Below are 25,948 nucleotides of genomic sequence, written 5' to 3'. Positions count from 1 at the left end.
GCACCTCTGAAAAATCAGCGTTAACCTCTCTTTGTTATACTGTGCCCATCTTTAAAATGGAGATAATAATGCACATTTACCTCCCAGGGATTTTTGTGCAATTTAATTGTTATGCACTTTGAGATCCTTGACTGATAAATCTTAGAGAGATGCAAGGTATTATCATCAGGCTATGATTTCCATTCAAGCCACTTTGCATCACTAATGGCACATTATGCAATAAGGAAACATGACTTGGTAGACAGTTTGGAATGCTCTTATTATGCCATATTTTCCAGTCATTAACATTTAGTATTGTTACAGATGACTGTATCACACAATCCTATTTGAGAACGTCAAGGATGGTGATATAATTAAAAAGGAAAATGTCATTTGAAATGCACCAATCTGCCTGTGTAAATTAACTACTAGAAAACAGAGTAATTACAAATTTTATAAAGTATTCTCTTCTCCATTATGTACAATAATTCCATGGAAGTAAATGGAATTGCATGAGTGTAACCAAAGACTTGTGGTCTTTTGGAGACAGGAGGCCAAAGCAGAGTAGGATATGTCTTTTCAGAGTTGCTGTTTACTCAGAACTGCAGTAGAAATCAGTGGGAACTGTAGCTGCTTAGTAGGGATGGAAAGGGGTTTTGGTAGGTGTCTGTCTTGCTGAGATCTTGTTGAATTGATTATTTTAATGCTGCTGAGATTTGATTGGTGTTATTAATGGTGTGTTAGGGTGCCAAGAGCCTTGGATAGGTATCTTTTTAGTTATTTAAATCTAAATAAACACAGTAAAATAAAGGTGCAGCTCCCTGCCCCAAAGAAATTAGTCTAATTTGGACATTCATGGAGGGGAGGGAGAGAGAGTGACATCAATAGTATTTCTTTTTTTCTGTGAATAGTTTTCAGGAGCTGGAGGTTGCACATGCTTGAGGAGATTGTAAGATGCATGCATGGTTGTTTGAAAAGGTATTCCTAGCCCATTGGCATGGAAGGAGGATACAGAGACCCATCCACTCTGGGAAACTGGCTGTGGTTTGAAATGGTTTTCTTGAACTCATCTGGAAAGCAGATTCCAATAAGAGAGCTGTGCTGGCTGGTTCCTGCCGGTGTGATTTGGCCACATCCTCCTCAGCATTGGCCAGCACAGTCACGTTAGTTGAAACCATTCTCAAGATCACCTTTTCAAATGCAGCATTGCAATACAGCCAGGTGGCAGGCATCGATAAGAAAGGCCAGGGGCATGGGAAAAAGAGAGAGAGCGTAAGGGAAGATGAGAGCAGAGATGTAGCCTGTCTTTTGGTCTGGGACGTGTCACCTAGGCTGTGGCCTGTTACAGACAAACAGCGGTGGTACGACATGTCTACTCCCTTGCTGAGAGGTGTCCTACCTGCTCTCCAGGCCCTTTTCACAGTGTGCAGATGCAACTGAGTTCACTTATACATAACACTTTCAAAACCCCGTGTAAACTAAACTAGAGACTGTCCCTAACTTGTACCTACAACTTGTATTGATCTATCCTTGGGTGATATGTTAAAGCCCACCTTGTGACCAACATCCATGGGGTGGAAGGAGCTTCCCCCTCCCCTGAACTTACTGAAGTGCACCTCGCATGTCCTGTTCAAAGGCCAATCACTATTGTAGTCTGTTGCGGCCACGTGGAGTGGGAAGACTCCTGCAGTGAATGCAGCATCAGCCTTTACCTGGTTAGTCAATAAACATAGAATTTGGCTGACTGCATCTTTAAACCAGTAAACAAACACACAAGATAACTGTCTGGTTGTGGCACTTTAAAGAAACGCGCTGACCTGGCCCCAGGGTTCTGGGTTAGGACTGAGGTGCTACTCTCCATTCCCAGCTTCACCCACCATTCCCCTGTGATGAAGCAGGCAAGCCTTCTTAACTTGCCTGATGGGTCCTGATTGGTTATCGTCTCTTCCCAGCCCTTCTACACTCCTGGATGACTAAGTCTTGTTGGTACTCTGGCCGGAGTATGTCACCATGCCTCATGCTCCTATTTTTTTCTATTGGCCAGGCTCCCTGGTTAGACTACAGGTAGCACCACAGCCTCCCCTCTTGGGGAGTGGAGGCAATGCATCATGATAGTCGCATGGCTGCAGTGTATCATGGGAGATGTATTCTGGCCAGGGAGGCTCATAAAGGAGGACAAGGAAATAAGGCACTTGAACTACAGCTCCTGTGAGGCAGAGGGGCTGCATTTCAAAGTTGAAATGCTTTTGTCTTTGTTCAATAACATTTCTGGTTTTGGACATTCAGCTTTTAGTCCAGAAAAGAAATTTTCTGCAGAAAGTAGAAACTTTTCTTTCTCTCTCACATACAGAATCATTGAATGGAAACCCAATTTTCCATCAAAAAACAATGCTGACGGAAAATTTTCAACCAGATCTAGGTCTTCCTTATGGGACACAGTGAATATCCCCTTTCTTCACTAGGAATACATATCACCCATGGAGTAGGTAGGGTGAACTGGGATGTTTGGGAGGCATTGAACTCTTCACTGACTCGTGAAGGCATAATTACATAAGAACAGCCATACTGGGTCAGACCAAAGGTCCATCTAGCCCAGTATGATTCCCAGCATTCTGTTCGTTTTTTTGATGTTTTCAGAGAATTATGCACAATGACTCCAATATCTCTTTCTTGAAGGGAAACAGCTAATTTAGACCCCATCATTTTATATGTATAGTTGGGATTATGTTTTCCAATGTGCATGATTTTGCATCAAATTGAATTTCATCTGCCATTTTGTTGCCCAGTCACCCAGTTTTGAGAGATCCTTTTGTATCTCTTTGCAGTCTGCCTGGGACTTAACTATCTTGAGTAGTTTTGTATCATCTGCAAATTTTGCAATCTCACTGTTTACCCCTTTTTCCAGCTCCTTCATTAATATGTTGAATAGGACTGGGCCCAGCACAGACCCCTGGGGGGACACCACTATTTACCTCTCTCCATTCTGAAAACTAACCATATATTCCTAACCTTTGTTTTCTATCTTTTAACCAGTTACCAATACATGAGGGGATGTTCCCTCTTATCCCATGACAGCTTACTTTGCTTAAGAGCCTTTGGTGAGACCTTGTCAAAGGCTTTCTGAAAATCTAAGTACACTATATCCACTGGATCCTCCTGGCCCACGTGCTTGTTGACCCCCTCAAGAATTCTAGTAGATTGGTGAGACATGATTTCCCATTACACTAACCATGTTGACTCCTTCCCAATAAATTATGTTCATTTATGTGCCTGTCAATTTTGTTCTTTACTATAGTTGCAACCAGTTTGCCTGATACTGAAGTCAGGCTTCCTGGCCTGTAATTGCCAGGGTCACCTCTGGAGCCCTTTTTAAAAATTGGTGTTACATTAGCTATCCTCCAGTCATTTGGTACAGAAGCTGATTTAAATGATAGGTTACAGACTATAGTTAGTAGTCCTGCAATTTCACATTTGAGTTCCTTTGGAACTCTTGGGTGAATACCATCTAGTCCTGGTGACTTATTACTGTTTAGTTTACCAGTTTGTTCCAAAACCTCCTCTAATGACACCTCAATCTGAGACAGTTCCTCAGATTTGTCACCTAAAAAGAATGTCTCAGGTTTGGGAATCTCCCTCACATCCTCAGCCGTGAAGACTGGTGCAAAGAATTCATTACCGTAGTTTATCCACAATGGCCTTATCGTACTTGAGTGCTCCTTTAGCATCTTGATCGTCCAGTTCACCTGTTGGACCAGATCCTGTGCTCCAGTTAGGACTAAATCAAGAATTGCCTCTCCTCTGGTGGGTTCCAAGACTAGCTGCTCCAAGAAGCAGTCATTTAAGTTGTCAAGAAATGTTAACTCTGCATCCCTTCCTGAGGTGACATGTCAATATGGGAATAGTTGAAATTTCCCATTATTGTTGAGTTTTTTTCTTTTAATAGCCTCTCTAATCTCCCTGAGCATTTCACAGTCATTATCACCATCCTGGTTAGGTGGTCGGTAATATATCTACTGCTAATTCTTTTGAGAGCATGGAATAACTATCCATACAGCTTCTATGGTACAGTTTGTCAGGGCCGCCCGGGGGGGCCAAGTGGGGCAATTTGCCCCGGGCCCCGCAGAGGCCCCCATGAGAGTTTTTCGGGGGCCCTGGAACGGAGTCCTTCACTTGCTCTGTGGGCCCCGGAAAACTCTTGTGGGTCCCGGGCTTCCGGAGCTTCTTCCGTTCCTGGTCTTCGGCGGCAATTCGAAGACCCGCGGCAGGGGATCCTTCCGCCCCAAGACCCGCCGCCAAAGTGCCCCGAAGACCCGCGGCAGGGGTTCCTTCCGCCCTGTCGCCAAATACAGACCCCCTGAATCCTCTGGGCAGCCCTGCAGTTTGGTTCATTTAAGATTTTTACTTCATTTGATTCTACACTTTCTTTCACATATAGTGCCACTCCCCCACCAGCACGACCTGTTCTGTCCTTCTGATATATTTTGTACCCTGGTATTACTGTGTCCCATTGATTATCCTCATTGCACCAAGTTTCTGTGATACCTATTGTATCAATATCCTCATTTAATACGAGGTACTCTAGTTCACCCATCGTATTATTTAGACTTCTAGCATTGTAATATAAGCACTTTAAAAACTTGTCACTTTTTAGCTGTCTCCCATTGCATGCTGTAATTGAATAAACCTTTTTTACATCTGTTTGTCATCAGATTCTACCCGTATTTTATCTTCCATCCTTTCCTCCTTACTAGGACATAGAGAATCTTCATTAATAGATTCTCCCCTAAGGGATGTCTCTATCCGAACCACGTGCTCCTCCACACCTGTCGGCTTTCCCCCAGACCTTAGTTTAAAAACTGCTCAACGACCTTTTTAATTTTAAGTTCCAGCAATCTAGACCAATTCTAGCCCATAATGAAACATATTGCCCATATTACATCTGTTAGTGGTTACTAAATGTTGCTTTATATTTAAGAGTGTTATTCATGGGTGCAGCCACGCAGGAAACTAAAATCTCACAGGGAAGAGTCAGAAATTCTTATGTCAATGAGTGCAATGTTTGAAATTTTAGTTAGCTAAAATGTATAAAAGTTCCCCAATGAGCAGGCATATGATGAGACCCGTGTGTGAGGAAGATGTTCAGATTAGTTTACTGACATTAGTTTATGGAAATAAAAAAGTTGGTTTTGGTCAGACTCATGCCACAGTTTGGGGACTGTTCAGCCATCAGCAATTCAAATGTGTGTCTCTCTTAATATGCATTTTAGAAAGCTGCAGCATCTGAGCGTAACTCCATTTTGCATTGAGACAGCTGTTAGCCACTTAAACACAGAGTGGTATTCCACTTTGTGGTGATAGACGTGTGTATATCATGGATCAGAAAATACTGATTTACTGTAGGATTCTTTATAGGCATCCATTGCTGTGGTACTTGGCTGCATGTCTTCAAAATAAATACATCACACACTAATTTAAACTGCCCAGAAGATGTAACATTAAGCAAATACTTAACCAAATAGATGTCATACACCATGTTTGGAAGGCCAACAAACTCAAGTTCTGGAAGGTGGCTGGGGGAGGTTCCACAGCCAGGTATTTGCCACAGAAAACTCCCCCCTTCTGACCATCTAGCATCTACATCTAAAGACTGTTGATAAATGTGGTGTCAGCCGTTGTTATCTGTAAGGTAGCTAGGTCCCTGATTATATAGACCTCTACAGATTAGTAGCAATAACTTGAATTGCATTGGGAAAGAGATGGAAAGCCCATGCAGTTTGCAGAGCAGAGGTCTAATATGCTCACTCTCCATTTCACTGATTAGATGGACCACTGCATTCGGTACTGGCTGAAGCTTCGATGGGTGTTGGGCCTCGTTCTTAGAGCACATTGTAGGGTACCAACCTAGAGGCAGGAAGGTCCTGGAGACGTGGTACAGTTAGCGTTATCAAGTCACAACACTTCCCTGAGAAGCCAAGAACACACAGGTCAAAAAAAAAATTGAAAACGGCAACTTCTTTGACAAGGGATTGAGCAGACACAGCCCCCACCAATTCTTGACACTGTTTCCCCTCCCAGTCAGACTCATCTCCATCTTTACAGGATTGTGCTTCAGCCGTGTCAGTCTCCTCCAGATCCCTGTGTCAACCAGGCACAGGGAAAGCAAAGAACCTGTGCCATCAGACTCTGACATAAAGGCACCAAAGAGGTGTAGTGTAGTGTATGGATGGCACTGTACTCGTATTCAGCTGGTAGAGTGACAGAATGAAACCTCTGAAAAACCACATATGAGAATATGGATGGATGAGAAGTGACCCTTTGAGACCTCTTAGACTGTAAGAAATGAAGCCACTATCTCCATCTACCTGGCCAGATCCTGCAAGCTTGTCAGAAATTTGTTCAGTATATTTTGGCCAGCTATATCAAAGGCTGTTGACGGATCTCATCAAATCAACTTAGACATTTAACCTTAAAATTGACCCCTTCACGAACGTGGCAGGATCCTATCCAAATTAGAATATCATCACAATAATACCTAAAACTAGAGTAGAGACTGCTATCCTCAGTTGGGGCTTATAGGTGCTACTGGCTTGGAATACAAAAAAATACCCCAATAGTAAGTACAAAAGCATTATTATTATAAAATGTAATAGAAAAGAGTGATTTCTAGTGTTTTCAGTGTATTAGTGGAAGCGTTTTGATTATTAATTATCTAGCTTTTGTACCTCAGTTAAAACAACACCATAGAAGAGAATGTATGTCGGATACTGCTTGCTTACTCATGAGGTGAACTTTTATAATGTGAAGTCACAACCTTAGATCTATTTTTTTTTCCCCTTTGACAGAAAGATTTCGAGATTTACTGCTTCTCCATTCAAATCAGGACACAGAGATTCTACCCAACTTTCAGCAAAGGAATTACCCCAAGTAAGTAAATTGCCTCCTCAGGAGAACCAGTCTTTATGAATTCATAGTGAGGGAGAGAAGCATTTATAGCACTATAAATGCTTTCAGCATAAACTCCTAAGGCAGAGCTGTCAGGGAGCCTCCCATAGAATAAGCCTAGTGCTCTTCACGACTGCATCAGGAAGAAACAGACATATCTTGCAAGTGCACCCAGCTGTCACAGAGGAGTAAGTGGCAGAGTGTGGATGATAAGCTGCACGGATCAGTGTCTGGTGGAGCTTCATTTCACTTGACATTGTGTGTCGACATAGGCAGATGTTTTGTCACAGTAATCCCTGCTCTTGTGGGATTCCATCATTTGTGCTGACAGACTCATTTGGATTTTAACAAGCTATCCTGTGGAATCATGCGAGTGCTAAAAACAGTTTGACTGCCCTTGTTAGGGACGCGTGGGCAGGCAAACCAAAGGAACAGCCGTGCATGCTAGGGAGCAATCAGTACAGCATCCCCTCATGTCATGCTTCTCCATTATAAAAGCAATGTCATAAGTGGTGTGGGGGAGTTAAGAGATTACCCCCATTAAAAAGTTTCTGTCTTTCAGCCTGTAAATCCACTCAAAGGTTTTAATGTGCCGTATCTCCTTTAACATTGCTCCTGACAAACATCTCATACGGTGCAATAATATGTCATTTTACTGAGTGTCTTGAACAATAATGATTGATTTAGTTGGGGTTGGTCCTGCTTTGAGCAAGGGGTTGGACTAGATGACCTCCTGTGGTCTCTTCCAATCCTAATCTTCTATGAGTCTATGATTCTAATGCTATTCCTACAAAGCTAAAGAAAAGCAGAGTTAGATAATAGATAATGTTTTTGCCGACTTAATTAAAACAAAGAGCAAAAAGAGAAATTGAGTCACATGAAAAAGGAAAGAAAGCGCTTTCAGCAGAGAGTTGATATGAGTCAGTGAGGTGGAAAGATATGGGAAGGTTGTTCCGGATGGCAGGAGCTGCTGAAGTGAAGGTTCTCTCCCGAGCCGTGGCCAGATTACGTGGAGGAATGGCGAGAAGGCCAGCGTTAGATGTACAGAGGGAGCAGGGTTGGGGAGGAGAGGAATGTGAGAACGGCTGAAGCAAGTCCAAGAGCAGTTTTGAAAACAAGCAGGCAATTTCTGAACTCAATCCTGAAATGAATGGGAAGCCATTTGCTGTGAGAATGTAACTCTTGTGTGCTGTAAATTAAGATTTAAGGTTTAATTTCAAAATGAGATGAAAGTGCACTATGGAATTTTAATGCACGGCAGCAGGATCCACACGGATAGTTAATGTGTGGCAGGTTAGTGCAAGGTAGATTTACACCTAGCTTGCTGTGCACTAGCAGTTTGTATAGGCAAGCCCTTATTTTTCTAGAACATGCAATAATTAAAGAGTTAGATGTTCATCAGTTGCTGAAAACAAGGCATGTGTCATGGGCACAAAAAACTTAAAATACCTAGGGTAAAATCACAGCTCCACTGAAGTTGATGGAAAGTCAGTGCCATTGACTTTCTGAAAGCCAAGATTTCATTGCCAAAATCTACCTGTTTGGTGGGTTTGTACTGCAGACTATCATCAGGGTATCCGAGCGCCTTCCATGTAAAATAGATGGACATAGCAATATTCCTAGTAACCTTTATCGAGGCTCTAGCTGTGCTCCCTTTTTGTAGTACAGACACTGTTTGGGCTATGGTAAGTTTTTAGTTTTGGTTTGTTGCTTCGTTGCATCTTGAAAGTTTTTTGCCCATAGTTATCTTTGCCTTGCCCTTCCCTTTTTGGTTTCATAGGCACATTCTCTTCCCCTGTGTAATTTGCTTGGTTCTAATGATAGCAGGGATAACACCTGTGGACTGATTCAATTATGTTCGTATTCTATAAGGAATTATGCACTGAGGAATAAACAAAGACATAAGTGTTTTTATTTTTTGCAGTCAAGGTCTTTGACTATGTAACTGTGTAAAAACAGTGAGATTTATGGCTCGTATTCCTGAAGGTACAGTGTACTTGTGCTGTAACTAATGACTAGGTCTGCGGAGAGGCTGAGCATCTGCAGTTCTTTGCTGAAGTCAGTGAGAACTGCAAGTCCTAAGCATCTCTGAAAATCATACGGTAAATTCTTTTCACCAGAATCTCATGCTGTTTATATTACTGAGCTGTAATGCTGTTTTAAATTGTAATGTCCTTGCATTATAGTACAACAGTATGATTGGCTGAACTTGTACCATTGCTTGACAAGAATGAATGGTTTCCTAACACATGGAATCAGCCAGGGTTTGGCAGCTAATTAAAAAAAAATTCTTTACAGATGTTTTCATAAGTAATTGACTGCCGCTTATAATGTCATTAATCAGTACAAAATTGTTTGCTTGTTACCAACATGAGTCATTGGCTGCAGTTCATTTACAAACTGGTTGGTGACTATTGACGCATCCTGATTTCTCTGGGAGTTCTGGTAGAAGCATAGGTTTGAGCTCAGCAATATGGGGAACCTAGTCAGCCTCATAATATAGGCCATACCCTCATTCCCCTTTTTCCTATTCTGTGCCGATTTCCATTGTATGAATAGTTAATGGAAGTTGAGTCCATATAATGCCAGATCCTATAAATCAGCACCTCTGCATTGACTTCAGTTGAACAACACTTCTTTGCATTAGCTGACGATATGGTCCATAATTCATCTTAATAATATGAAGGCATCGTGGGATCTATGCAGTTTGCTGAGCTTATAGAGAGAGAGAGCCTTGAAACAAGGCAGGGTAGAATACAGGAAAAAATGTGAATAGCTTGGGTAAGTAATGTCCAGTGGTGGGAGCATGAACATGAGACCAGCCAACAAATATTTGATGGGTGTAAACACCAAAGAAAGAGAATCCCTAGCACTCCTAACTAAAGATCCCTAGCACTTCTCACTAGGTCCTTGGTACATCATACACTCAGCTTCTCACTTTACTAATTTAATGAGTTTATGAATGCTGAGCTTGTCAAGTCACTTGTCTGTGCCAGTGAAAAAGGAGAAAAGAGAAAGGAGGGTTGTCCATCTGTTTCAGATTTTACTAAGATTCATAGTTATTTATTATAGTAGTTCATAGGGTCAAACCAAGACTGTTGCCCCATTGTGCTAGCAGGAGGGATAGCTCAGTGGTTTGAGCATTGGCCTACTGAACCTAGCATTGCAAGTTCAATCCTTGAGGGGGCCATTCAGGGATCAGAGGTAACATCTATCAGGGGCAGTACTTGGTCTTGCTGTGAAGGCAGGGGACTAGACTTAATGACCTTTCAAGGTCCCTTCCAGCTCTATGAGATAGGTATATCTCCATATGTTATATCACTACCCATTGAGCCCAACAATCTATCCACCTATATAAATACCTAGGACCTGTTCCTCCACTCACACTAGTGTATATCAGGAGTAACTCCATCTTCAAAGAGTGCTACATATGTGCAAATTCAGGACCTTTAAATTCACACCTTAGTGTTCACACTGAGAAGTTACAGTGCAGCACTTCAGTGCTGTTGACACCCCATTAGTCTGAACTGCAGGGCAGTGTAGCCATGTCCTTAGGCTCCTAACTCACTTAGCTGCTTTTGAAAATGTTGCCCTTAGCATAGTCTTGTAAAACACACCTCAAGTTGATAATGAGATCTGACTTGACTCATATCCTGCCTAGCGTATGAGATATCCACCTTTTACACCTGAATCCACAAATGAGGCAAGAGTGAGCAGCAGTGCTGACACTAACTGTAAAAGATTGGTCTTGAAGACAAAATTATGTTCATTAATCAAGTTGTTGACTCTGATGCTTGGACAATTCTTAGAGAACATCCAGCTTAGTTCTAAACATCCTGGTCCTGATTGTCCTGTCACTTACACCCATATAATTTCCCATACACTTTAGTATAGTTACTGCTGATGTGCCCTGCTATGAGTGAGAGGAGAATCAGCATTCATGTAATCATCTCACATTGCCTAATGGCAAACTTCTGAAAGGGGCCGAATTGGACGCTTGTCAAAGGTAAAAAGAAAATGATTAGGCGGAAAAAGATAAAAGAGCCGAGAGTCACTACATCTGAACAGGGAATTATGTTGTTAAGTTAAGCATGCTAGAAAGGAGATAATACTGCACAGAACTGTGCTAATTGGAGACATATTAAGCCCTTGTATAAAATATTCTCAGCACCATCCACTTCTAACAAGTTTCTCCTTACTTAAAAGTTACCTGAAAAGAAATAATTAAACTAAGTTTGTGGCCCCTTTGCATTCTCATGATATTACATAAGGCCTGATACAATGTTTTAAAGTATGTTGTGTTTTTCTCTATTTGTTTTTACCATAGAAATACCAGTAATGTCGTCTTATTTTCCCTGTCTTGGAAGGAAACTTCTTGGATGATTCGTAGATGTTAAGGCTAGAAGGGACAATTATGATAATTTAATCTGACCTGCTACATAACATAGGTCATATAGCCTTACCTGATCATTTCTGCTTCAAGCCTATTACTTGTTTGACCTAGAGCATATATTTTAGAAAGATATTCAGTCTAGTTTTAAAGACTTCAAGTGATGTAAAATTCACCACCTCGCTAGGTAACATTTTAGGTATCAGCAGCACCTAGGGTGTCCAGATGTCCCAATTTTATTGGGACAGTCCCAATTTTGGGGTCTTTTTCTTATATAGGCTCCTATTAACCCCTACCCCCTGTCCCAATTTTTCACATTTGCTGTCTGGTCACCCTAGCATTGACATTGCTACAACCTGGAGAGGGCTACAGGCCCAGCTGAGGGCAGTTATACACTTTCTGTTGGGGGAGTGTGAGCACCTGGGTGACAGTCACTGGGCTAACAAGGTAACTGGGGTAGAATATAAGGGGAAGAAACAGAAGGCAAGGGTGCAGCTCAGAGGGTGGGCCTGGGCTGGGGACTGAGAGTGGTAGGAAAGCATACCCTTGCTATAAACTTGCATTGTATGGTATTACTGTGTAAGAGAGGAATAAATACTCATCTTGGTAAGAGATAAACAGTCTGGTGTGTGATTGTGAAACTACCTGACCTAGCCAGGGAGTGAGGTTCACTGGGTAGTGCCAGAGGCACCCTGTGATACTCTGTGTTCAAAATTGGGGCCTTTTTTCTAGTCTGAATTTGTCTAGCTTCAGCTTCCAACTGCTGGATTTCTTTATGCTTTTGTTCTGTGATATTAAAGAGCCCCCTACTATCAGAAATGTCTTCCCTGTGTAGATAATTGTAGCCTATGATCAATTCACCTCTTAACCTTAATTTGATTAATCTAAATGTAGTCTCCTTGTTTGAGGAGCCTCTGAACCCTATCAGAGGTATCCTGATTAGACAGGCCTCTACACCAGTGTTTCCCAATGACCTGTCTGTGAGATTTCCCTGACACAATTTAGGAAGGCAGCAAGCTGGTCCCTGGTTTCAGAAAGGTTGAAAGACACTGCTGTGTGCTGGCTTTGAAGGACTGCAAATTCCATGATGCAGTGGTGGGTACCTGCTGGGACTGGACTGAGCTTCCTGGGTCAGAAACTGCTGCAGAAGGGGTGGCAGGCTCCATTTCCCAGGCAGGGAGCTGGAGCAGAGAGCTGCTGCTCTGTGGGGTCTACGCTAAGGAAAAGCAGTGACAGGGCCCTTTTGTTGAGTTGCTAGGATTGAAGATACATGACCAAGGGTAAGACTACATTCCAATTGACATCTTGTCAGTGCTGAGCCCTATGTCATGGACTCCTTTGCCACAGCTAGGCACTGAGAGCAGTAGCTGTGGGTTGTGCGGCAGATCTGAATTTGGTTTACAGATAACTGAGGAAAGAGTGAGTTACTGCTGAGCTACACTCTCTGGGCTGAAGAGGTGGTGTTAAGACTCAGTGTAGCTACATTAAGTTTAAGAAGAAATGAGGGGGAATTTATGATATGGGCTCTTGCTCTCTGACACGTTACTGCCAGCTAGTACTGCGCAACGTAGGCTGTCACAATACAGAATTACTTTACTCCTCCTTGTTTCACCTGGGACTGCCTTTGCCAGACTTACAGAGTGCTGGCCTGAACTCCTGCCCACCTAGCACTCCAACACAAAAGAAGGCCCAGGACTGTAAACTTAAGGGAGCGTGCGCACTCATGGACAGGGTGAGTCTGTGTATAATGCTAAGAGTGTTGGTGAGGTGTATGTTGCCTTTGACTGTTAGTTGAACTATGCATTAGGCGAGGTATTTCCAGTAAAGATAAGGTGTTAGTACCGTTATACAAGGCACTGGTGAGACCTCATCTGGAATACTGTGTGCAGTTCTGGTCTCCCATGTTTAAGAAGGATGAATTCAAACTGAAACATGTACAGAGAAGGGCTACTAGACTGATGCGAGGAATGGAAAACCTGTCTTATGAAAGAAGACTGAAAGAGCTTGGCTTGTTTAGCCTAACCAAAAGAAGGCTGAGGGGAGATATGATTGCTCTTTATAAATATATCAGAGGGATAAATATCAGGGAGGGAGAGGAATTATTTAAGCTTAGTACCAATGTGAACACAAGAACAAATGGATATAAACTGGACACTAGGAAGTTTAGACTTGAAATTAGACACAGGTTTCTAACCATTAGAGGAGTGAAGTTCTGGAACAGCCTTCCAAGGGGAGTAGTGGGGGCAAAAGACATATCTGGCTTCAAGACTAAACTTAATAAGTTTATGGAGGGGATGGTATGATGGGATAGCCTAATTTTGGCAATTAATTGATCTTTGATTATTAGCAGGTAAATAGGCCCAATGATCTGTGATGGGATGTTAGATGGGATGGGATCTGAGTTACTACAGAGAATTCTTTTCTGGGTGCTGGCTGGTGAGTCTTGCCCACCTGCTCAGGGTTTAACTGATCGCCATATTTGGGGTTGGGAAGGAATTTTCCTCCAGGGAAGATTGGCAGAGACCCTGGAGGTTTTTTGCCTTTCTCTGCAGCATGAGGCACAGGTCACTTGCTGGAGGATTCTGTGCACCTTGAGGTCTTTAAACCACGATTTGAGGACTTAAATAACTCAGATATAAGTTAGAGGTTTGTTACAGGAGTGGGTGGGTGAGATTCTGTGGCCTGCGTTGTGCAGGAGGTCAGACTAGATGACCATAATGGTCCCTTCTGACCTTAAATCTATGAATCTATTGTAGCACCACCTACTGACCTGGTACAATTGTAACAGTTAACCTATATTCATCTGTTGCATTTCCCCCTGTGTGGTGTTAGGATAACTCTTGGTGAGCACAGCAATCATCTACAGACTTTCAGGAGGGGAGTCGCATTGTGATGATTACATGGCTATCAGTTACAGTCCATGCACATTTTGATGGTTCCAGTCATGTTTCAGTTGCTTTTGTGGGTTCCTTTTTTTGTGGGTTTTATGGCAAATTTATTTGCCTTTTGTAGACAGCACAAAAGAAACATTTTTATAGGAGAGATTTTAATAAGAAGAAGGTTGCTTGGTGGAGAAATTGAGAGGATGCCCATATGAAAGGGGGAAGAGAAACTAAGGGATGGTTGAGGCTTGTGGTGTTAGTTGACAAGAGGGAGCTGGGGTGAAGGAACACAGTAGAAGACAGGGCAGGGTGGTGTGGTGTGGCAAGGACTAGAATGCAAGAGCAAGGAGTTTGAACTTGATACAGAGGATGAAGGGAAGAAGTGAGGGGAAATTCCATGGGACAGTTGCTTGTGAAAGGTCCCAAAATTGTGCCAATATTTATAATTAAGCAGTAATTATTAGTTATCATTATTGATATTTAGGTATCACCCAGAGTTCCCACTCAGGTTTGGGTCTTCATAATTCTGGCCACTGTGCTAACAGATTGGTTAAAAGAAGGATCTTGCCCTGAAGAGCTTACTTTGAGTCCTGATTCTAAGAAGAGCTCCTTAGATCTATTATATTGTATTAGTGAAGCCTGCCCTGCCTTCAGGGTATTACCAAATGATGGTAATAACTGGTATCAAGGTGAAAAAGATCATGCCATAGCATGTTAATAAAAGTGCAAGGATTGTATCTGGATTAGGTAAAACCACAAAGAATTGTGGGATTAGAATCAAAGAAAGGAACAGCACAGCTGCAGGTTTTGGGGCCCCAGAGAAGGGGCAATGAACTCTGTGTGGACAGATCCCCACTGCATTCAGTGCAGGTTACATCAGAATCGGAGTCAATGGAGCTGTACATGAAGCTCATTCCAGGAGCAGTCTTAGTCTTAAAAATGGTAGTAATAGATTTCAGATACTACAAATGCAGGTATTAAAAAGGTAGGATGAAATCCTTCACCACTGAAGTCAATGGAGTTTTGCCGTTGACTTCAAGGGAGATAGGATTTCACCCACAGTCTAACACATTTTGAAGAAGCCGTTACAAACACTTTGAAAAGGTAGATGTGAGAGAAAATCTTCTGTGCACTGGGAGTTTAATTTTACATGTATGTTAGCTGTTTTAAAGTTCCATGTGGCTACATATGCTCTTTTAAGCTTTAAGTCATGTAAATTTCAACAGTTCTACTTTAGCTTTGGCAGTCTGTATAGTATAACATAACTGAACTGTTTTATTCAAAGGATCTCATTACTTCTAACTGAGGGTGGGGTTTGCTGACTGGAAATAAAAGATTCATAAACCTTTCAAAATATCTGGGAGATGAAATCATTAATTTGTTCAAAAATGACTAATATAAGATAGCCATAACAGTGTATAGTATATAACTTTTGTTGGTCAAAGGGAGAAGCTTTTGAGTTTTTCAGAGCTAAGGAGGAGCTCTGGGATCTTGGGACCAACACTGTTAAAACAGCACTGCAAATATCATGCAGGATAGGACATTACAAAAGATTTTGCTTTTGCTTATTTGGTGTTATAAAAAAGCATTTTTTTTATAAAGCTGTGTGCTTACTGATTTAATGTATACCTGCCCCCAGTGAGAGTAATTAACTACTTATGTAGGGATGTGATGGAGTCTTAGATAGATGTGGCTGAGATTGGGAGGCACACCCTCGCACAATTTGTCATCATATTTTGGTCCCTATGGAAGGCTGGGCTAACTGCAAATCCCAGCAAAGTGTATGATTGGAAAAGAAGAGACCACCTATTTGGGATATACTTTGGGGAAGGGCCAGGTCATTTTTGTAACAACTTTTCATGAAAAAAATTCAATTTTTGGCAAAAATAAAATAAAAACCAAAATATGTTGGCCAAAGTCTGGAATATTTTGGATTCTGAAATGCCCTCACAGTGCCTCATTGGAGTTGTAGTTTTGGGCCTCATGTTTCCATTCTAATTTATAAATGGATTCTGTGGTTGGACAACATCACCCATGATGCACAACAGGCTTCTCTTGCAGTGAGGGGTCACAGTTCATCATCATGGCTGCAGTGCATTGCAGGAGATGAACCTAGGGTGACCAGATGTCCCGATTTTTATAGGGACAGTCCCAATATTTGGGGCGTTTTCTTATATAGGCTCCTATTACTCCCCACCCCCTGTCCTGATTTTTCACACTTGCTATCTGGTCACCCTAGATGAACCCAGCCCATGGAGGAGAATTGGAGCACAAGGCATCCAAACTACAACTCCATGGGACACCACAGTAATTTCAGAATTATTTCAGTTTTCTGATGAAAATCAACAGTAATTCAGTTTTTGGGCATTCAGTTTGTGTATGAAAAAGCAAAATTTTCTGTCGAAAGCAGACACTCTTCATAAAAAATAGTGTCAACAGAAAAATTTCACTAACCTAAATGACTGGGCCAAGATTGGTCTATTACGGCCTTTGGTTTTGTAAAACGCTATTTTGATGTGTAACCCCCAAGGAGATTACCTATATTCCTGGAGCTGTGTCTGCAGGCATCTCAGGGAGGGGGACCCAAGGCAAACTCAGAGTCTGCCCAGCAACCAATAGGGAGTGAGATGCCCCTCCCAAGGAGTTCAGGAAAGGGGAGAAGCCATTTTGGAGTCAGTGTGGAGCTGACCAGGGCCAGGGATAGCTCAGCGGTTTGAGCATTGGCCTGCTAAACTCAGGGTTATGAGTTCGAATCATAGAATCTCAGGGTTTCCACATCCTTCTTGTAGGGGGCCACTTAAGGATCTGGGACAAAAATCAGTATTTGCTCCTGGTAGTGAAGGCAGGGGGCTGCACTCAGTGACCTTTCAGGGTCCCTTCCAGTTCTGTGAGATAAGTAAATCTCTAAAATTATAGGACTGACTGTGTGGGGAGTTAGTAAGTCCCAGGCCTGAATGCAGGGTTCAACCTGAAAACAAGATCCCTCAGCTGGGGTTTTCATTCTCCACTGGTGATTCCCAGTTTGTAGAGCTTTGCTGGGAAGCTTCACCAGCCAGGCTGGGTTCACCCTCCAGCTCCCTAGATGAGACCAGTCAGCTCTGCTCTGTCTGCTAGTCCAGGGCTGCCGAGTGTGTGTCTGGACACTGGGCTAGGAGACTACAGTTTGGATTTTAGTACAGATTTTAGTGCACCTTGAGCCCTGCACCCCTTTTTGGTGAGGGAAAATCCTGGAACCGACACAGCCTGATTCCTGCCGGAAGAGGATCCCTGCCCGCAGAGATCAGACCCTCTGCAGTGACTGAGGAGTCCAGAGTCATCTCTGAACCTGAGGCTCATTCATGGAGTTTGTGAGTGCACCATCTTGTAGTCAGTCAGGGAATTTGTTTTGGGGACCCCCTACTCCCTGAACTGTGTTCTCAAGCCAGGGAATAAGGATTTGGGGATTTTATAACCAGCTGCATCTTAAACCTGTGGAGGGATTTACCACCTTTTCCCAGTTGTCAGTCCTTTGGGCTGTACTGAACCCAGTCAGATACACTGCTAAACCACTGCAGAGTAGATATCGTGGTCATAGGTCATCAAGGGCCCCAACAAAGTACATGTACCAACGGGACACTGATCTTACATTTGCTACCTCAAGTCATGTGAGTGGGGAAAGTCACAGGTATTAGCAGCGTGGGCACTGGTGAACCTAACAATGTTACCCTGTTATGTTATATTTGTCTCCTGTTTAATATAATTATTGTGTTGAATATATTGTATGTGTTTGTGTTATTTCTTGGAAGTCTCCAACTATCTGGCAAGTAAGTGGGGATTACCCTGTGGTTAGAATTTTCCTCCCAAGCTGCCCTGGTGACCCTGCCAGGAAGGAGCGAGGCGGGTGGAGGCACCACCTAATAAATTAATTGGAAAAAATAAAGAAGATGCACCCTGCTGAGTGGGTGGCGGGATCCAGAAGAACTCAGCCCTGTTCATCACAGCCTGTAAGCAGATAGGCATTAAAGAAGGTAACCAGGTGGAGAGGGGGGCACTACAGATGGTTCCAGATTCCTTTAAAGTTTGCCAGCCATTTTGTTGGACAGATTTCACAGTAAGACATGTTGGCTGTTCAAGAGCTTGACCTGGTTCTCAGATTACATTTTCCCTGTTTTGACATGAGGAATGTATCCTCGTGTAAGAGATGAGAAACTATTCCCCCTCTCCAAGGAGGATTTAAATTAATTACTTGCAGAATTTCTTGTAGGCTTTACGCCCCCATTGGCTCAGTTATTTTTTTTATGGCATTTTACCATCTGAGTCATCAGCTTTCCTAGAGTAAACAAGCATCTGTGTGCTCTGCTTAAAACAAGTTTAAGACTGACTTATTACTCAAAAGTGTTTGCTTTCTTATACTGGGTCAGCTTAAAATTAAAGAGGGTGCATTTTTTGTTTTCTCTGGCAGTGTTCTTCTAGAGGACATTTTTAAAACAAACCTCTTCAGGTGCAGTGAAGCTTCTCTTTGCATCCAGGGCAGGGATCGGTAACCTTTGGCCTGCGGCCCGCCAGCATAAGGCCCCTGGTGAGCCAGGCCGGTTTCTTTTCCTGCTGCGTCTGGAGGTTTGGCAGATCGCAGCTCCCACTGGCTGCAGTTCGCCGCTCCAGGCCAATGGGGGCTACAGGAAGTGGCGCGGGCCGAGAGATGTGCTGTCTGCTTCCCGCACTGCTTCCTGCTGATCCCTCATCTAGGGTCTACACAGGAGGTGGGGAGAAGGGCAACCCAACAGGCTAGAGGGAACAGTTCTCTTTGCAGAGATACCTCCATGTTACCATTTCCTGGGTATTATCTCCTCTGTAGATCTTTCTAGGTTTCTTATAGACATCTGTGCCCACTGGGGGCCAGGATGCACCACTAGAGGGGCAGAGCTGCCAAGGGGGCAGCGTGTATGACCTTTGCGTGACCTGGCTGCACAATAATCTGGTGGGAATCCACCAGGTTTGGGTGCATCACCCTTTGGCTTTTTTCTCAGCGATGGCAAACGCTGCCCATCAGTGGGATAATGCAGGAATTTCCATGGGTATTCCTCACAGCGATTTCCCTCTTTCGAGTCCCCTGCATCGGGTTTGAGCATGGGAGGGGCTGAGCTGATCCAGTCTTTTAATTTGTTATGAAGACAAATGTGATCTAGAGTAACTGAGAGACAGTACATATGGAAATCATCTCACCCTTGATGGCACTATTTCCAAAATCACTTTTGAGACCAGAAATGCACTTTGACACTGTGCTGGGTCTCTCGGGAGATCTGTCAGTGGAGTCAAAGGCAAGGTGTTCCCAGGTCACAAGAACCGGTTGCTAAAATTAGACCTCCGTGGAGAACCGGTTGTTAAAGGGCCAGGGGATGGGCAAAGAACTCTGGACCACGTGCAGGACCATCCTGTTGCTCCCAGGATTCCCAGGCTCCCCCGGCCCCTCTCCCGCTTCCCCCCCAGATGCAGCATGGCCAGCCGCCGGCATCAGCTGGGCAGCTGAGCTGAGTCCTGCTGCCGCTTTTTGAGCGGCCCGGCAAGGTGTGTGGCGGGGATGCTGCAAGCTCCAGGGCTGGCCAGAGGGGAGGGGGCAAGTGGGGCAATTGACCCGGGCCCTGCAGGGGCCCCCGGCCCCATGAGGATGACTCCTCCCAGGCCCTCCCCCGCTTCTCCCACCCCGCAGAGCCACAGCATGGCCAGCAGCTGAGCAGCTCAACTGAGCTCTGGGCTGCCGGCAAGGTAAGGGAGTGGGGTGATTGTGGCGGGGGGGGGGGCGGGGCAATTGCTCTCATTTGCTCTGGCTCCATCCCCATGCCTCCCCCCCCCCCCCCCAGCAGAGCAGCAGCAGCAGCAGCTGGCTGAGCTCTGCTGAGCTCCCTGCTGCTGCTGCTGCTGCTGCCGGCAAGGGAGGAGGAGGAGGCTGGGGGGGGGCCGGGGGGTGCCGGGGGCCCCCAGGCCCCCCCCCCCCCCCCCCCCCCCCCCTGCCCCCCCCCACCCCCCCCCCCCCTTAAATCAGAACTTTTTATAAGGAACTGGTTGTTAAGATTTTGGTATCTCATCACTGGTTGTAACACACACTGGTGTCACTGCAAGCTTCTCCTTTTACCCCACCAGTATGACTCAGATCTGACCTAGAAGGAAACACTGTGATTGAGAAGGTAATTTTGACTTATTGTCCATTCAATCCATGGCAGTTCTGCTGCAGATGTCATTGGGTTTCCCAAATGTGCTGGTGATTTTCCAGTGAATACACCTGTCCCTTAGTATTTTGAATAAGAAGGATCTTGTTGCATAGGTAACTGAATATCTGCTTGGTGGTAACAACTTTTGAGCATTTCTGACCCCTGTTGAATTTTAACCACTTAGAGAGGATGTAGAAAGATGGTCTAGGTATAATTAATGCTGCCTCATTGCAAGGGAGGGAGGGGAATATGGACTAGATGATTTCTTGGTTCCGTTCCAGCCCTACATTTTTATTATTGTTCCTGAGAGTAAATACAAGGAAGAGTTAGGTACAGAAGCTCACCTCATCTCTCCCCTTCCTACACTTCATATTACACAAGAACCAGCAGATTATAATGAGAATTAAAATTTGAGCAGCATTTGTGAACCTTCTGTAGATTCGGTCACACATCAATTTTACCTGAAAATTATTTATGTAGCAAAGCTCTTTATAAAAATAATGAAGGCTGTAATCAGCTCATATTAATAAGGCAACATTACTTTCTTCTAATTACCATGCACAAAGTTTGCCATATCAGTGGAAATAGAACACAACTTGTTAATAAAAGGGCTTCTTTTTATGGAAATCCTTGCTCCAGTTTCACAGCACTGCTTGTTGCTTTGGGCAAATCCGTGCTCTCTTTAATGACACTGTTTTATCCATATTACTAATGATTTTATCAAGATAATTATTCTCTGTGATTTTGCTGTTGCAATTAGAGTAAAATAAAACCAGAAACCACAAAACTTTGTATTGGCGACAACAGACAGAATTACTATATGACTAAGGCCATTTGTTCTCAGTACAAATGTATCATTGTGTATTACAAAATTTGAAAAAAAATAAGTGAAATCAGTGCAAAAAATCAATGTAGTAGATGTCTGGGTAAATATCAGGATAACTATCACTCTCTTCTGTTCCCCCCCCCCCCCCCCAAAAAAAAAAAGCTTTCAAAAAAACCCTTAAGTTCTAAAAGATAGTCAGGTGGTGGTGGTGTTTTTTTTAATTTTTGACCCATTTTAGTATGAAAAGTAATTCACTGACTTTTATTTGCTTTGACTGTGGATAACTATCCATGTTATCTATAAAGTTGGCATCATGTATGTAGTGGATGTGGGATTGAGAAGAGTACGTACACCGACATTCTGCTATTTCTGACCTAGCTCCCCACTCTGGAAGGAGAGCTTACTGAATGGTAACCTGGGCAGCCCAGATTACCGAGTCACCATCTGTCCTTCCGGAGCAGGAAACCAAGTCTGGGGAGTTCCAGCACTTTCAAAATTTAGATGAAAATTGGTAAAAACCAGTAATGGCTTTTGTAAAACCTGGTAATATTTTGGTAAAAACTGACAACAAAGGGCCTTATATAGGACTCATGCCCAGAGAGCTTGGCATAGAATCCTTCAGCTCCAGAAACCGTTTCTTTTTTAACAAAAGACACATGGCTGATGGCACTAGCAGCTCCCTTCTTGGTCCTGTGGGCCAGCCACAAAGGGGCAACATCATTCACTCACTCAGATACACAACGCCTGTGCATTAGCACCTCAGGGTTTGTGTCTAGCACCTACATTTTTCTCAAATTTCCTGAGCAGGATGAGTGGTTGTTTGATAGAATCGGTAAAAGAATCCAGGTTCTTTCACTGCTAGGTTATGATCAGAGCTGGTTGAAAAATGCCTTCTCTTCTCTCCCCTCTACCCTCCAGATGTATTTTATTTATTTTATTTACTTAATTTGAAAACTTTGACTAGCTGTAGGTGTTTGTTTTTGCTTCAGTCCCAGACAGAAGTCACTGAAAGTTATTGCTAATATCTAGTCTGTTTGATGGGCTTTGTAGAAATGACTTGATGGGTCTTCATCCAGTTCCTAGGTGGCAGATGCCTGCGTCATAAATGTTCCTAGAGATTTTTTTAAAATGGGGTGTGTTTTGGTTTTTAAAATGAAGGTGTATGAATTTCATGTTTGATGAAAAGGGAAACATGGAAAAGATTTTGGTCCATACTATTCCTGGCTCTTTGAATATGTGAGCAAAGTGCAGGAGTGAGCAAGAAACCGCCCACCATCCCCCCCCTTTATACTTCCATGTGGGACCTATGCAAAATTATATTCCACGAGCTGTCTTCAGTGCAGGGGTCACTCCCTCTTAGTGTGCCAGCCACACCAAAGATGGTTGGGAGGATGTTGGGCCATGATCCCACCCCGTCCCACTCCCTTTTACACTAGTCAACATAGCTAGCTGGATACACAGAATACAACCCCACCTTGCGTAGAAGGTGGATAAACCCTGAGGAAGCACAAGGAGATTGATAGATTTTTAAAGCCAGATATGACCATTAGGAGCATCTAGCCTGACCCTCCAGTTAGCAGGTGTAGAACAGGAAAAGCCAGTCAAATTAGGTGCCAAATCCATCTTGAGTGTTGCTGAAATTGTTCTGCGAGGAGAATTGGAGACTAAAGTAGGTAAACCCCAAACACAAAAGCCATTAGAATAAAGGATTTTTAATGAGCTGTTGCGCATATACAATATATTGGATGGTGTTTAGAGTCCCTGATTATTTATTCCCTTCTTGTGGAAATGTTTTAAGGGATAAAAATGTGGCAGAGAGGAAGAAACTTGTAAACTACAGCACAGGTTTAGTGGGTGCTAATGTAGTCTTATGTTTTTTGTTCTAATCACATAATTACTGGTAACAGTCTCTTCGCCTAACAGAAAGCACTGCACCTGTGAAATGAGGCTGTCTTTGTACTCACTACAGTAGACGCTAATGAGATTGGTTTCCCCCCACCGTAATGACAAAAGCTGCACAGAAGCGGGGAATGGATGATGGGATGGATCACTTGATGATTACCTGTTCTGTTCATTCCCTCTGGGGCACCTGGCATTGGCCACTGTCGGAAGACAGATACTGGGCTAGACTGACCTTTGGTCTGACCCAGTATGGCTGTTCTTATATCCTTAACCAAAAGGAAAAGATATGAAAATAATATGCTTTGTTTTTAGAAATCAACAGGCTTCATGTGACATTTTGTTTTATGACTTTATTTTCCATTCCTGGTGAGGTATCTTATGTCCTATAAGGAGTCAAACAACATTTGCATACAGTACTGAGACGTATTTAGTGCCACTCATGTGGGTGCATATTATGGGAACTTCCCCACTCTTAGTTGGCCTCTGTAAGCACCTTACTATGTGCACTGTGTCTTAAAGCTCTGTACTCCTGGGGGAATTTTGCGCCTAAAATTATGCACACAATATTTGAATATTCTGCATATTGTCAAAATAACACAATATAACCACACCCGTTTCAATTATTTTTGTAATTTATTCCAAAATACCTGTTAGCAAGTATGTCTGTACAGTCAGGGGTAACAGAAGAGCTGAGGGAGAAGGAGGTAATTGCTCGGAGGGAGCCTGGGAATGAACCTGGAGGGTTGTTGGGTGCAGGTGGGAGAAGAATGGAACAGGGTTTATTTTAGGGTGAGGGATTGTTAGGGAGTTGGGGAGCCTCCCCCATGGGGACCCTGGCTGACCCTTAGCTTCTCCCATTCAGTCAGGCACATCTGCCCTGTCTCCATCTATCCCTGCATCCCCATTCAGCCAGGCATATCTGCACATGCCCTTGTGTCCTTGCACGCCCCTCCCCCATCCCTATGTGGCCCTGCACCCCCACTCACATTCGGCCCCTTGCTCAATATTGTCACCCCACTAGCTCCTGTGCCCCTGCCCCAGTCTGTCCCTCCCACTAGCCCTTCTGAATCCCAGTTTGTGTGACTGCCCCCAACAGCCCAGTGTGTCCCACTCTGTCCATCCCCCCATATCCCATGGCTCCTCACCTGGTCCTGCAGGCAGGGCGCTGTGAGGAAGCAGCCTCTGCTCCCTCCCTTCTCTGGGGCTGGCTGCTCCAGCCCATGAGCCAGCTGCCCTCTCTTCTGGTGCCACATCAACCCCTGGTGGGCAAAAGGTGTAATTGTAACATGATCCATCTTGCGGCTTCCCTTTGCCTCCCATCAGAATCAATTATTCTGCAGACGGGGAAAAAAATCTGTGGGGACATTAATTCTGCTCCTGTGCAGTGATGCAGAGTTCCCCCAGGAGTAGCCCTTAGGAAATATTACTGTAGGTGATTTGGAAGCTAAACACTTCCCCACTCCTTTCACAGTAGTTCCTTGTGAAACACTTTATTTCTGAATTATCCTCATATTGCTCCTGTTTAACAGAATTCTGCAGCTCCTAGGACAGTCATTTAAAGCTGTTAACTTATCTCAGGACTCTCCCATACAGAATTTGAAATGTCTCCAATTATTTTCAAGATTTTGTGCAAAATAAACGCATTGAAATTGCCTGGTGGAAGGCTCAAAATCTGTAACTTTTTCTCTGCAGAAATTTTTATATGATTAGGGAAAATGGAGAAATGGATGTGGTCAGTAGCAATTTGGCAGCACATGGGTTGTCAGTTTGGACTTCCTGCAGAGTGAGGGACAATTAAGGATGTCAGAATTGGCCCCTCTATATTTCTACATGATGTGAGAATAAGCAAATTTAAACCATGATGTGTATTTTTATCTTGTATGAGGGAGATAATGTGAATCTTCTTGCTGAAACAACATTATTATCTTTCTGGATGAGTCATAAAACTGATGTTCTGGCTATTTGTGGATTATAAAGGTTCAGTGATGCTGTGTGAGCCTGAAAATCTACCATGGAACTCACCCATCATTGCAAAAACTTCCAGGGAATCCAGATATACAGGATCGAGTCTGGGCTTAGTTAGTGTGAATTCCTGTATCAGTAGAGCTTACGGGAAAAGTGACACATAGAGCATCCGTTTACTTTGTCCAAACCCAGGAATTGGGAACTAGATTCATCCTGGGATAAGAGACATTCTTGTGGAGCTGTGAATTGAACTCAGAAGTCCTAAGTTTCAGGCCAGTGCCTTAATCACAAAACCAGCCTTTCTGTATTGTTACTGTCTATGGCTAAAATGCTGTCACATCATACTAGAAGAGTCTATAAATAAAGTCTCAAAACCCATTAGTTAAAGGCTGACAACAGCTAAGTTATTCAATGTCTGTGTCTCTGTTCCTGTCTGGGCAGGGAGAGCAGGTGCTACCATATTAATGGATCACAGCTGACTGGAAAAGTATATTAAGACATTGGCCAAAATATTTTTGCTATCTTTAAATGAAAGGAAGACAAAGAGGAAGCTTTCCTTATATAGAGCAATCATTCTGAGCTGGCCTCTGGATTGACCCTGTTTCGTTCAAAGGAGACATGTATGTGAAAGTTGGCCCCAGTTCATGTGGCCTCGAACTTGGCAGTGAACTTAAGAAGAAACATTTTGTAGTTTTGAGTTGAGTCCAGCTGATTTAGAAGGGAGCAGAGTGACGCTCCATTTCATGCTGCCCTTGACAAAAAGACAGAAGTCTGGGTTTTGTATCATCACCCTTTAAGCATTTAATGGGGAAGATGACTGAATTTGAAGGAACAGTTTTATTTTTTGTGGTGAAAACAATTTTAATGAGCTTGTTTA

The 25,948-nt window shown here is 43.4% G+C and overlaps 1 protein-coding gene across 6 annotated transcripts in view; it reads left to right on the top strand.

Moving 5' to 3' along the window:
- NOX4 (NADPH oxidase 4) overlaps positions 1-25,948 on the top strand; it is a 176,389-nt gene that overhangs the window by 108,711 nt on the left and 41,730 nt on the right. For all 6 annotated transcript variants that reach the window (XM_039519640.1, XM_039519638.1, XM_039519639.1 and 3 more), the window contains exon 13: positions 6,822-6,903. In XM_039519640.1, coding sequence (XP_039375574.1) covers positions 6,822-6,903 — 82 coding nt within the window. The remainder of the gene's footprint in view (positions 1-6,821; positions 6,904-25,948) is intronic.

This window comes from Mauremys reevesii, linkage group 1 (assembly GCF_016161935.1).
Source record: "Mauremys reevesii isolate NIE-2019 linkage group 1, ASM1616193v1, whole genome shotgun sequence".
Lineage (NCBI taxonomy): Eukaryota > Metazoa > Chordata > Testudines > Geoemydidae > Mauremys > Mauremys reevesii.
The sequence above is the reverse complement of the archived record's forward strand: the minus strand, read 5'-3'. Positions and strand labels throughout refer to the sequence as shown.